At 40.9% G+C, this 14,573-nt stretch overlaps 1 protein-coding gene across 1 annotated transcript in view; it reads left to right on the forward strand.

Annotated features, from left to right (window-relative positions):
* xylt1 (xylosyltransferase I) overlaps window positions 1-9,182 on the forward strand; it is a 95,702-nt gene extending 86,520 nt beyond the window's left edge. Inside the window, exons 10-11 of the mRNA XM_034131240.1 lie at window positions 2,028-2,361; window positions 6,143-9,182. Coding sequence (XP_033987131.1) covers window positions 2,028-2,361; window positions 6,143-6,465 — 657 coding nt within the window. The 3' untranslated portion in view covers window positions 6,466-9,182. The remainder of the gene's footprint in view (window positions 1-2,027; window positions 2,362-6,142) is intronic.
* Window positions 9,183-14,573: the final 5,391 nt, after the last annotated feature.

Raw genomic sequence — 14,573 nt, forward strand, 5'->3', positions numbered from 1 at the left:
TGTGTGTGTGTGTGTGTGTGTGTGTGTGTGTGTGTGTTGCCTCCCTCTCTATCACCCCATCAATCTCGATCACTCCATGTGTCTCATTGCGCATATAGCACCGTTTTGCAATCTCTGCAATCCAACACACGCAGGTCTTCAGTTACAGCTTTTACCGAAATGGAGACATTGAAGGCAATTAGCCATACTCATGTATTCACGCTGTTCTCGTCGTTTGTTTCCCCTTCCTTTTACTGTCTTTTTTTTGTAGTCCTTCAATGTCCTTTATCGTCAAATCATAAGTTCCAAAATACATGACCTATAGATCTAAGTTAAATGAAACAAACATGTGTCTGCTAAATGTTAATTATGTAAGCTCACAGGACGTAATAATCTTAAATTGGCTCCTCGTTCCTCTGGCAGTCCTCCAGTGTGCCGCATGCTGGCAGCTACAGTAATTCTATATTCTGCAGGCAATGCATGTCTCATATATTCACAAGAGATATATTTGACTTTGGCATTATCTGTTACGTTTTTATATTCCGTTTATTTACCGCAAAATTGTCGCAGAGAATGCAGCATTCTCTATCTTTGTTGCAGCACTTAGACCTTTTTTATGGGAGTTTGCTCCGAGCATCCCTTTTTCTTCGGTCAAAAAGCTGTCTGCATAATGTCAGTGTTTTTTTCCCACTGATGTCAGATTGTAATCCTCTCCTCTGCAGTTTATGTTGAGGACAAATACTGCTCACGCTGGATCCCGCTGCTTATTGCCCTTCTTCTTTCTTTCGATCTCTGAGATGTGTTCTGAGAGCAAACACGGATGCATTTGATCTCCTCCCCCCCCCCCCAAGGGGATGTGGTCTGTGCGGTCCTCGGGCTGCCTCTCATTTTCCCTGTAAAAGATATACTCGGGAATACAGCTCAATCAGACAAATAGACTCAGAATGTGCAGGAGGAAACAATCTCTGCTGTCAGCCTCTGCTCATTATGACGTTACATAACAGCTGTGGAGGGCTGGGCTGCAGTGTGTGGCTGTTTGATGGAAAATGCATGCTGGTTATGAATCCCCTCGATAATTCAGTGCAGATATTGATTATCTTAAAGGTGGGGTAGGTAAGTTTGAGAAACCGGCTCGAGATACACTTTTTGTTATATTCCATGGAATGCTCTTAACATCCCGATAGCAATGAATATCTTAAGTGCTTTGACAAAAAATCCATAAAAAAATGTCATCTGTGGAAGCCGTAATACTGTAAAAAGCACGACCAATCATTTTAGCCGGCCCGGCTAAAATAACTGGATGGCCTGTCAGCCTTCCATCTGTGCACAAACTTATCTCGTGCCCTCATTGGTCATTCGTGTGTGTTGGAGGAGGGGCTCTGTAAGGAAGTGGCAGATTTTCTCCGGCTGTGTATTTTCAAATTCTAGCACACTCGAGCTGGTTTCTCCAAAATTACCTACCCCACCTTTAAAGGTCCCCTATTATACTGTTTTTTATCAAGATATTATAGGTCTCAGATATATACAAAACATGTCTCTGAAGTTTTTGGTTCAAAATACCAAACAGATCACCCATTGTAGCATCCCATAATCCCCTCTGTTTCAGCCCTGTTTCAAAAGTGCTGATTCTCTGTCTGTTACTTTAGATGAAAATAAGGAGCCACTCCCCTCTGAGAGATATTTGGTTAAAAATAACACAATTCAGGTGATAAGGTGGGGGGGGTTACCTTGGTTGCTGATTGGCTAATGGTTACACAAGCCAAAACAACGTTATGACATCATAAAGTGGCTAAAATCTGCTCCTTTTCAGACAGGTTTTTATATAAATGGATCAGGACAAAAAGGGAGTGAATCTTTTTTCCTGAAACGTTCAGAATCTCTTTACACAGAGGGGACACATGTTTAGGTATAAAATACATGAAAACGTGGATTTTGCATAATAGGTGACCTTTATTAGTCAAATGGTGATGCATGCACAGAGTATGTATTTATATCTCGCTCCTCTACTCGACTTACCTCATTCTGTCACTCTTATTTCTCTTTTTCAGATTGGCACTGAGTGGGATGCCAAAGAGCGCATGTTCAGAAACTTCGGCGGCCTGATGGGCCCCATGGACGAGACGGTGGGCATGCAGAAGTGGAGCAAGGGGCCCAACGTCACCGTCACCGTCGTGTGGATCGACCCCACCAACGTCATAGCGGCCACCTATGACATCCTGATCGACGCGGGGGCAGAGTTCACTCACTACCGCCCGCCACTCAACCTGCCGCTGCGGCCCGGCGTGTGGAGCGTCCGCATCCTGCACCACTGGAGCCCCGTGGCCGAGATGCGCTTCCTCATCGCCCCGCTGACCTACAGCAAGCACCAGCCCATACGACAAGGTGAGATTCATTCAGTTCATTCCTTCCTCTGTTATGTGCAGAGATGGCAAAAGTACACACATCCTTTACTCACGTAGAAGTACAGATACTCAAAAATACTCTGGTAAAAGTAGAAGTAGTGACTAAACTTCTTTATTCAAGTAACAATAAAGAATTATGGGCTTCGAAATGTACTTAAGTAAAAAGTACCCATAGCTACCATCTGTTTTAAAGAGTACCTGACCTCCCTTTATATTAATAGAACAATAATGGAATTGTTAGCTAACGAATGTTTCGATGCTGAGCAACGGCAAAATGATAACGTTTTCATTGGTCGCTCTTGTTTAGAGAAACCAGGAAATGATGGATACACGGATCGTGTTAAAATCAACATGCACGCAATGACTCTAAATAATAATGATCACGCCACCAAACACAGATTCAAACTAAAGTAACGAACCTGTTTTGAAAATGTAAGAAGTAAAAGTACAATGCGAATGTGAAACATACTAGGATCATAATATGATTTAAGATACTTAGAAATAAAGTAAAATGAACTCAAATGGGAACGCACAGGTAATAATAATAATCCAATAACGTTAAATATGAACTCACTATGAAAGAGGCTGTTCTGGAGAATATGTACTGTTACTTTTGCAGCATTTTGGCAATTACAGTTGCTTACTTTTAAGTACAATTTCAAATAAAGGACTTCTTCTTGTAATGGATCATTTGTATAGAGCAGTATTGTTACTTACGCATTTTTCCCCTTCCCCCTTTTGCATTTTGAACACGTCACAAAATGAGACTTAGTGTTCAAACCAAACATTGTGAGCATTTTTGTTGTCACGTTTTTAGAGTAGAAGCCACTGCTGCTTGTAGTTGTGATAAACCCATGTAACGCTTATTTTTGCTTTGAAACACACAAATCACCTGCTTTATCTAGATCAGGGGGGTCAAACTCAAATACACAGTGGGCCAACATAAACAAATGGGTACAAGTGGAGGGCCGGACTGGTTCAATGTTTATTGCAGAACTTATTGAAATGAACTTATTGCACATATTAAACCTGGAACTAACAAAGCTTAAATTATTGCCTATAAAAACAACATGAAACATTAAATAATCAGTTGCATTCATTTCTCATGGCTCTATCTGCAGCTTCTCCAGAGTCATTTCTTATGATTACATTTTCCACAGGCCAACAACAGCTTCAACAAAACTATTCCCCTCAAAGAGAAAACCAAACATGCCCCGTAAACATCCATGTAAACTCCGTGTGCTGCTCTGTGATGCTAGCTCAGATACTTGGCATCTCATCTTGGGTGCAAGTTCATCAATGTTTGGGCTCAGGCTCTGAGCTGAGGAGACCCTCAGGATGGAGTGAAGGTGTGCGTGCAATATACCGGCGGGCCAGATCTAATAGAAATGAGAAATTATCCTGCGGGCCGAAATTAAATCCACCAAGGGCCTGATTTGGCCCCCGGGCCTTGAGTTTGACACATGTGATCTAGATCAATAGTTCAAATACTGGATGTTAAACATGAGAAAACTGTTATTTGATGAACAAATTCTGCTTGTTTTTAGTATCTTCTTCAATTGACACTCACATAGTTTGCATTGACTGAAGTAACGATAGGCGCTCTTAAGTGTCTGTAGACAAACACACACACACACTCACGCCCAGCCTTATATTTGCATTGATACCCTTTCTAATCAAGCCTCTGGGCCTCAGCAGACTGCGGTTGTTTGTCATCAAGTCACCTTTAATAACCCGGCTGCTGCTCATACACACTTAACAAGAGTGTTAAACAACAGCGCACTTAGCCGTCCAAAAACAATGAAACAATGAAATCAATCAGGCAGCGTGGATAAGGGACATCGCATTGTTTAAGTCCGTAAGCAGCCACTTTGCTCTGAAATCACATGAGAGTAGAGACACTGGTTCGGCATAATCGGGCCTTTCTCCGTCTAATAATCTGACTGAACCGTTTTAATGATGGAGACAAACAACAAGTAAAGTAACAGCTTTGTCTTCGACCTGAGTCTCAGCGGGCTGTTGTGTGAAAGTGTGAGTTAAATATTCATCTCTGGGTTTACGGCTGTTTAGGTTCAATCTTCTCTGGCTTCCTATTGACGTATGTGGAGACACGTTTACCCTAATGCTAATTTAACGGTGTTGCTCCAAAGTGTGTTATCTTATATAGTGTTGTACCTCAGTTATCAGATGAGTAGCATCAGACAAAGTCCATTTATCTGGTAGGTTGTACTTTTTTGGTTTGTTGATGTAAATATTTGAAACACTGTTACCGGCTCAATTATAATTTATGCATGCTTCTTGGGTAATATTAAGCTGCCATGGCGCTTTTCTGTAACAAATGCAAATGTCCCCTCTGTGGGACGAATAAAGGGATTCTGATTCTGATCAAAAGGACTCATTATGTCTTGTTTCCGAATGAGATATTATTATACTGTATATGTAGTTGGATTAGTGATGCATTTATGTGTAGCAGCACCTTATTAATGTCATTTCAAGTACTTTTCAGTAGTTCTTGCATCACAATGCATCATATTTAATGAGGTGATCATATGACCCATTTTTGATAAGAGTAAGAGCTCTAGTCATTCATGATTAAACTGTTTAACTGATAGTGTTTTGCATTTTTTAATCGATCATAGCTTTGCTACTGTGTTTGCAAACTTAAAGCATATGTATGTATGTTATGTAACTTTGAATTTAAATGAACAGCTGTTTTAAGCAGCAAAATCGAACTGTATTCAATTCAGTATACTAATGAACATTCCATTTGGTATGACCAGTAGCTTGTGGTGGCTAACGTTGGCATATGTTAAATAGATAGTTCTGTATAACGGAAAATATTAAGTCAGTTCTATGTCCATAAGTGCTCCCATTATGCTATGATTTAGAATTCAGTAAATATTAATACCGTAAAGACCTTATTGACTTACAATACCAGTACATAATAAGAAATACCTGACATTAAGTAGGATTAAATCATTAACATATATTTGTACAGGAAAATATTTCCTAACTTTTAGCAGTAGAATAAAGTTATCTACTTTTTAATTGTACTTTGTAGACATAATATAATAATCCTGTGCATGCTTGGCTCACTGTGTGCCTTCCATCCAGCCGCCTTTAATACACTGCCATGTCTGGCACCAGGTTTCTCTCCTACATGCAATGCCAGTTAAACTTTATGACGTGGCCTTCCACCCGCATTGGCAGAAGCAGACACACACACAAATGCACAGTGTACAGTCACACACTCTGCCACCACAAAGCTAGCTGGCATGGTATGGCCATCTCTCTGCCTGGCGGTGCACCTCATGTCTGACTGCATCTTTTCTGTCACCGGTGCATGAAAAGCGCTGCTCAGCCATGCTTAGAGAGGCTGGCTAGCGCCCCAGTTAGAGTAGCAGTGAGGAATGTACAGCCTCAGTGGAGTTTAGGGTGGAGAAAGTGTTTTAAAGGGGAAAGTGTGTCTACGTTTTTCTGTCTTCCTGCCTGTCATGGGAAGAAAGAATGAGGGCGCGTCTGACCGTTTCCACACAGTCAGCATCACAGTGGCTTGAAATACCACATGAAAGAATGAGACTTAGTTGTGAGAATCAATCCAACAAAATTAGCAGTACCAAGATACCGGTTCAGATAATACTTAAGCAACACACGTTCTCTGCTTTGATATCTTACCGTTCATGTCTCCCTCTCTCCGTCTGACCACTGATGATCAACTCCTTCTCTGTTCTCTTTCTCTCTTCCTTCCCACGTCTCTCCAGAGGATACTCTGAAGCTCCACAACGGGCCCACCAAGAACAGCTACATGGAGCAGAGTTTCCACGGCCTCAACCCGGTGCTCAACATCCCGGTCAGCCTGGGCTTCGTGGAGCAGGCCAAGAGGAACGCGGCCCTGACCGGCCCCGAGCTGGAGCGCTGGTCAGACAGCCTGGTGGGCTCGATGTGGGAGGCGGCCGACGTCTGCGCCGTGGGCCCCACCGCCTGCCCCGTCATGCAGGCCTGCCCTAAGAACCCCTGGAGCTCCCTGAGCCCAGACCCCAAGTCCCACATGGGAGTGGCGCGCGCAGACGGGCGCATCAGGTAGCAGCGAGGCCTCCAGCTGGACAGGAGGCCGCGGCGCAGGAGATTCACTGTTGATTTGTATTTATTTAAGGGGTTCGCTGCAGGTGGGGGAAGGAAACGTGATCTCTGTCTCTAGAGGAGAGGGAAACAAAGGAAAAAGTGGATTTTTTCGGGGGTTGGCGAGGGTGTCTGGACAGAAAGCGAAGGGAACGATTTTCCGATCCTCCCACGGGGTTCCTCCTTTTAGGGGATTATGCTGGCTTTGCTATTTCAGTTTCTCAGTGTATTTATTTTTCTTCTCATGGCTGAGTTTTACTGTGATCAAACGTTGCAATTTTCGAGCATTTATTTTTGCTGCTGAATGAATTATGAAGTCAGCTTTTAAAGCCCTGCACGGGGCACAGCGGTCATGTGACACTGGCAGCAGACGAAGCTCTGCTGCAGAAAAAGACATGCATGAGGAGGAAGCCTGGTACTGAACTAAATGTGCCTCCTTAAGTGTGTGTCAACATAAACAAAATGAGACAACATCTGAGTGTTCAGATTTACCCAAACAGTCGGAGAAGATTATTTTGATACAACTCAAATGCAGCACCATTTAAGATTATAAATGTCCCCTTTATGGAGAAATATTTTAGCATTTTCAAAGCAAATCAATTCAAAACTCAAGAGTTTCTGATAGTTGGATGACTTCAGTTTGTAAATCAGTAGAACGGATCAGTAACAGCAGCACAACTGCTCTCAGTTCAGTGCCTGATCAGGATGTGGAACTGCTGCAGTAACATGTCGTTAAAATATGGAAAAAGACGAATGCAAATAAAGAGGCCTTTTCAGAATAATGAAACCTATTTGGATTATAATAGAAATCTAATGTTAGTTTTAGTGTTGTAAATTCATAGAAGCTTCATTTTTGTTCTTTGTACAATAGCGTTTTAAGACTTCACATTAACATAGTTTCGGTTTGTTTTACTAAAAACCAAGAGGTTGTTTTTTTCACCGACATGCCTCCAACTTGAAACACTCGAGCTGACCTTAAATGATCATCCTCATCTTTTTTTACTTTCTTCCACCTTATGTTGTACAAGATTATACAAGAAGTCTCAAAAGAAGTGTGTGAATGAGGAAGGGGGGTTGGGTGAGTCCATGAGTCGCTATTTATTTATAAGTTTATATTAATACTGATATTTTTAGTCAGTGACTAAATAACTGCGACGCTGCCTTGGCAGCATGATAATATTTTTTGTAAAGAAAGCCGCCTTTATTTACAAAGGCCCTAACCCCAAACTTGTACCTTTTTACGGCCCGCACCTGTGTGTTAGTCCGTGTTGTCCTGTCTGAATAGATCTCCTTGTCTTGGTTTCGTACATGGCTGTTTGCCAAGAGAAAGACACTGACCTGCGGGGTCAGAGGTCAACTATACCTAACAACCTCACCAAGCAGCGAAGGGGAACAAACCTTACACACATTGGACAGCGTCTGAGTCGAAGGAGAAACTTTGCATTTTGGTGTTTCATGGTTCAAGTCAGTTTCAGAATGATTGTTGTGATCTTCATGCTGTGACCATAATGTACAACTTCAAGTGAATATTATATTGTATTTGATTGCAAAATGCATAAATCACTACATGACCCATCAACCCTTGTTCTGCCATTGAGACAATCTCCGGACAACAATTTATAACTCATCCTGAACAACAGGTGCGCTCAGATGTTTGTTTTTCTTTGAAATAAATTTCATCTGGAGCCAATTAGAGTTCAATCTGTGATTGTCAACATTGTTTAGCCACCACACGGGCTAAGTGAGTGTTTCTGCACAGGCTAATTAAGAGACATTTCTGTTCATTAACGTCAAGTTCACCTTGCCTCTCTTGTCGGATGTGTCGAATGCTATCACTCCTTCCCTCTTAACGCATTCTGGGGTTTAAGATGAAAAGGACAGTTTTAGTTTTTCACTGGTCGGCTTCTGCTGCCAGCTTTTAACGTATCATGCCTCCCTGTTCAGAACAACTACATCACACAATACATATTATTATGTAAGCTCAATGACAGTTTTGGAAAAAGGTGAATTAAATAAATGTAAGTCAATGTGGAAGTCCTATTTTGTAACAAAATGATTAACAAATGAAGATGTACATAGGTATTTTGTATTGAAATATTGTTTAAAAAAAAAAAGGTATTGTACATGTAAATACAGATGTGGTTAAAATGAAATATTAAGAATTTTTGAAGTGTTAATAACTGGGCACAAAGAGTAAATTGATGGTGTTTATTGATCAAAGTACATAACCTTTCAGTGTTTTTTGGACAGCTGTGACACAACAACCTTGTCCCTCTCAGAGAAAATCACATGCCAGATTGTTGTTGTTCTTGCTGGAATGTATTGTTGAGCAACTGTTGCACAAACTTCTCTGAACTGACGTTTCTCCCCCCCCCCCCCCGTTATCTTTTTCCGGGGAGGCTCTGTGTGCCTTAGCTGACTTTTAGTACGTTCTCTGTCCATTAAAAGAAGGAAAACCTTTTATTTTGTTATTTGTTTTTGATCTGATGTGAAGAATACCATGAGTTTGTGGAGTGGTACTGCAACACCAAAAAGATGTCTGCTGTTGTATATATCATCAGGCCTTATGTCTTTATCAGCTTTTGTTTTTATTCCCTTTGGGGGATTTGTTTTGTTGTTCTTGACTGGCTTGTCTTACTTTTCTCTGACTGCTTTTTGGAAATAAAATTATATGGAAAAAAAGCTCATGTGGACTCAAATCTTGAAACCTGCTGAAGCATCTTTCCACCATGACTCTGCTGTTGAATATAGACCAAGTTAAATTAACCGGGTAAAATAACGCATGTAATACAGAATATTTTTCGTTAAACATGAATCTTGTCCTAAACTCCTTATATGTCTCAAAATATCCTTACACGGAGGACAGGCTTAGCAAAATGTGATTTAAATTCCATTAAAGCAACACTACCAATCAAAGTTTTATATTAATAATCGATTTAATGACTATGTGTAATGTAAAAGGGGTCGCCTAAAGCGTCAAAAACAAATCATCTTGAGACTCTGTAGTTCCCCTCAGCTCTAGGGAGTGTTTTGGGTCTTTCAGCCCATTGTTAAGGCTTAGTTTTACAGCTCTCATTGGCACTGTTTAGCAGTACCAAGGTTTGTTTCTTAGAGAAATAGAAAGCTATAATAAGATTACTCTAAACTCCCTGCCCTCAGTGTTGCCACGTCCAGGCTTTGTCCTGAAGGTTATAAAAATGTTTTGGCTGGTTGGATGGACCTATTTTGCATGATAATTACATGAAAATCTATATAAATGAATCTTTTGTAATTAAATTGGACATTTATACCAAAATCCAACCAAACTGACTCCAATTAACAGTGGAAATTGTGACATGTCACACACACACACACACACACACACACACTTAAGTGGTCAACATATTCACAGAGCTATATTTTATGTATGTATCTGTACTTAATTTAAAAAAGGCCATTTAGGACCTACGTTAAATAACTGTTAAACTGCTTTAATAATATCATTTTGTAATTAAAGCAATGTTGTTGAACTTTAAAAGCAGTGTAGATGTCTGGCTGAGACATAATTTGAGTTTTGGTGTGAAGGAGGTTTTGTCACCCAGCCTGCTCAACAGCAGACGGCAGAAAAACGCTGTCAGCAACTATTTGATGTACATAGTGCAGCATTTAGCAGCTAAACAAGCATATTTGACTAAGGAGTTAGTGAAGAGGCTAAAAGGAGAATAAATAATGGACGTTCATCTGTCAGGTGGTCAGAAACACGACTTTAATGTGTCTGATGGATATGAAAATAAACAAATGTGCGCTAACACTTTAGCATACAGCTTTACAAGGTGATAGATATTATCCATGTTTTTCAGCAACACCAAACCCTGATAAATATGAATGAAATAAAAAAAAAACGACTAAACTCAATACTTGAAAATCCTTCCCTGAAGGCCGCTCCTTAAACACCTCAGTTGGAAATAATTTTGCGCTTTAAACATCACTTCATGCCTTAAGTATTTCCCTCAGTCAAACTGAGGTAGTTGAATCTTAAACTGTGGGTACAGCTAGTTGCTCCCATATGTTTTCCAGCAAATTAGCTTCAACTATTTTACTCGCACAGAGATTCTCACCCAACGCCCACATCATAACACGGCTCTTTAATACAGGGGATTTAAAATGAATGATGACTTCCTATAAACGTGACAACCTAAGTCGTACTATTCACCCATAAATACATGTGCAGTTACACTTTGTTATATGTGTCTGTGTCTGTGTCTGTGTGTGTGAAAGTCCCCGAGGCTTTCTACCATAACACATCGCTGTAGAGTGTTTGACAGGCCTTGATCAAAGGAGCAGTATAGTGGCAACAGATCCCTTTTACTGTCCCATAAGACTTGGGACAGGCGGTCTAATTAGTCCTAGCTTATTCTGCACTATGCATGTATGAGTTTCCTGGGTAAGTGACGAAGCAACAAACATTGCGTGCAGGTTCACATGCAGAGTGTGGGTGTGCCGGGGTTGAACGGATGTGAAGAGAAATGTGCGGCCTTGTTCATCCGCAGCGGCAGGATGAGCAGCATTATGTTTGTGAAACACTAAAAGCTATCCTGCTGATGTTGGGAGGAAATGACTCGGATTAATGGCAGATAAACACTCGGATGATCATTTTCTGCTTTTAACTGCAGCTCAATAACACACATGCGGCTTGACTAATTAGCACCCCTGAAACGGAGAGAGGTTGTAATAACAGTGATAATAGGCATCTCTCTCACCGCGGTAATATGGCCATCTGCACACGGGGAGCAGAGGAAGGTATGCGCCCATCACCACTGAATACATCTGCAATGAAAAAATTACTCGCTTATGAATAACCTGCACATTTTGCACCTTTATAACACCCATTTTAACGGGGGCAAAACAGATGATTTGAAAGATGAATGGACTTGTTTATTTCAGTATAATGGATTTCATTGGTAAAATCATATTGTGTAATTGAAAAATACCATGAGAAGGACAAAATCCACACTGAATTTATCCGACTTACAAATTACAAACACTATAGTGGGCTTTACAGCAAATATGGATTTTCAGTTATGTTTAAGGGATTACATTTGTTTTTGGGCTGGAGTTTCTCTCCCTCAGACTCCCCCCCCCTGCCTGACACGCCTCGATTGTAGTCCTCTGTTTACTTCCGAAACATAGTGACACCACTACGCTACAACACATCGCACATGAGGGGCGGGACATCTCAAAGCGGGTGACCAATCACAACAGAGTCGGCCAGCTTACCAATAATACATTGTGCAAATCACTCCTCTAAATAAGCTTATATTTAAAATCACTCATACTATGATTGATTTCACCTCTCATCCCTCATCCTCTATGTATAGCCTGCAGTTTTGAGATACTGAGCATCAAGATTTCCACATCCCAGCTGGCAAAACATTCTGCAGTCAAACTTATCTTTAAACCAAGCCAGCCAAAATATCAAACATTTATGAGTAATACAAATGTTGCACAAACAAAGACCATGCATGTTATATTTATTGGGAAAAAATTGAAAGGGGTCTCCCGCTTTAGAAAACACGATGAATGTCATTCAAAAGAGACAATGCGCGACTGGAAATGATTGTGTTTTATGTTGAGGAAGAAAAAACGAGTTTTGCAGTGTTACAATATTATTCTAACTCTAGCACAGACATCATGCTCTGCTTGATGTCCAGATTTTTGAAAAGCCACTTAGCGTTTGGAAACAATGAAGACTTTATCAGTTAAACCTGCGGCCAAGTCAAGTGTCAATCCAAGTAAGTATCAAGTGTCCATCTGGCCTCGAGTGGCTGCCGGCTGCCGGCTGCCGGATGCCGAATCGCAGATGGACGGTTTCTGAATATTTTCCATGTTTGAAGGGTTGATCAACTCTTATTCCAAACCCAGCACATGCATATATACTTTTGGGTGAAAACTTGTCTTTTGCTTTATTGCCTTGTTCAACTCTTAGAGGTGACTTTTACATTACCCATTATGTCCTTTATAGGCGGTGCCTCTCCACAAAGTACTGACACATGCATACAAATCTTAAACTGAGCTTTGGTTGTGTCCTGCCATGAACCTCATTTCACTGAAAACTGCATATTAATGCTGCTGCCTCTTAAAATACCCACTCCCAAAACTAAATTCAACTTAGTCCACACTCATCTGCTGTGCAAATCTAAGTATACAGCACTTATTTACAGAGTGGACTTAACAGATGTGAAACTGGAAGAAAATGTCACTTGTAGTACTCACTGTGTATTTACTAGACTTATAACTATAATCATAAAATGTCACTTTTTTTTAAATCTCCGACATACTATACTATGTCGTTTTCTCAGATATTTTCGAGATACTATAATATGAGTTTTTTTCTGATATTTTTGACTAGCTATGACATGACAATAAAAAACATCAGCAGCAATGTCCTTAAAATGATATGATGAATTACCTAATCTGACCTTTAATCTGTGAGAAGAAGTTTTATTTAAGTATGATACTACCCAACCATATAAGTATTTTGTATGTGCATAGTTTCGTGGATATTAATATAAAAATGCCATTATATTTACTTGCTGGAAATGTTCACATTACAGTCTTGAACAATCCCCTTCACTCACAATCATCCTTCAATTTTTCAAACTTACACTGCCTTCTTCACTTTTCTCTTCATCAAAGACCGTTGATGCATCCAAGGGGATGAAATGTATTCAGTTTGAAGAATTTGCGACAGCTCAAGGGTATGCATGTATTCTTTCATCAGCTACACTGAATATGCGATGAGCCTCACTGACTTTCTCCCTGCGTGTTTGTTATGGTCCAGCCTCACTGTCATGCCATCTTGAACAATTCCTCCTTGCAACATTCAGCTGTACCACTGAAAATGTTGTTTTCCTAGTGACTTTGGAAAATCTACACTTTGGCAAGTGAAACACTCAAGCTGAGATGAGAATCGATCTGAAACTGTGGGTTGGGGAAAACTACCATTTGAAACCACTATCACCAGCCACTAAAGATTCAAACGAGATGGAAATGGTTAGACTTTGATCACCAGCTGGCTGGTTAATGACACTTATCTCTTCTATCTTTTCTCTAGTGGACAGAATAATGACATCATTTTTCAGGGCCAACACACTCCTGATATACTCCATGGAGAGCAGCAGACTCTTAGCTGCACATCCACCCAGAATCAGATCCTTAACAGTCAAATCCGATTTTTAAAGCACCTCAACGCTGTACAGCTCCAAGTTACTGCGAGGTCAGTATATTTTCCAGCCAGGCAGAAGAAAGGCTGTACATGCTTGTGAGCTGAAGTGGTTGCTAAATATTTCAATAACAGCTCACTGAAAGCGAGAAAGAGAACGATGGAGCAGGCTTGGTGTTAGACGCAGGGGGAGCAGCAGTGAGGGGTGACAGGTGGGTGCCAGTGTTACATGAGGAAGTGTCTGAAAACATCAGGACGCATAACAACACCAGGAACGTTGAGAGCGAGAAATGGGCCTCATGGCACTTTGATCAGAGAGGATGTTGGGAACGCATCCGTCAAGGCTCCACTTATACACCTACTGTTACAAGGTGTGTGTGAGTGCTACCTTTTTTCTCAAGGAAAAAACATGACCCCAGGTGAGGAAACCCAGTTGAGTTGTTATAAATGTATGTATGGAGAAGGAGAATGGAGTGCGTCCTCTGAGACCTGCAGTACAAGGAGAATGTTTTTATATGTGTTGAAAAAGCTGTTGCTTATTGTCATGCTGCCTGGTTCAGAGCTAGTCATACATTTCAAAGTCTGGATACAAATCATGAAAAACAGTGGGGGGAAACAACAAGAAAGACAAGTCTGGCAGTTTAATCCCCCCTGCTTACCCATCCTTCTGCCCCGTGTGTGTCCCAGGAAGTTCAACTGCGCTGAAATGTGACCGGCACACACTCGTATAGATCACACAGTGTCCCTGGATTATCTTGGTCCTGCTTGTAAAAAAGGAACAGTATCTTTCGCTCACATTAATCTCCTATCTTATGTCTGTTTTCCAACCCATGGGCTAGGTTAGCTAGAATGAGAAATGTCTCTGGTCTATA

This window comes from Trematomus bernacchii, unplaced genomic scaffold, assembly GCF_902827165.1.
Source record: "Trematomus bernacchii unplaced genomic scaffold, fTreBer1.1, whole genome shotgun sequence".
NCBI classification, from domain to species: Eukaryota; Metazoa; Chordata; class Actinopteri; order Perciformes; family Nototheniidae; genus Trematomus; species Trematomus bernacchii.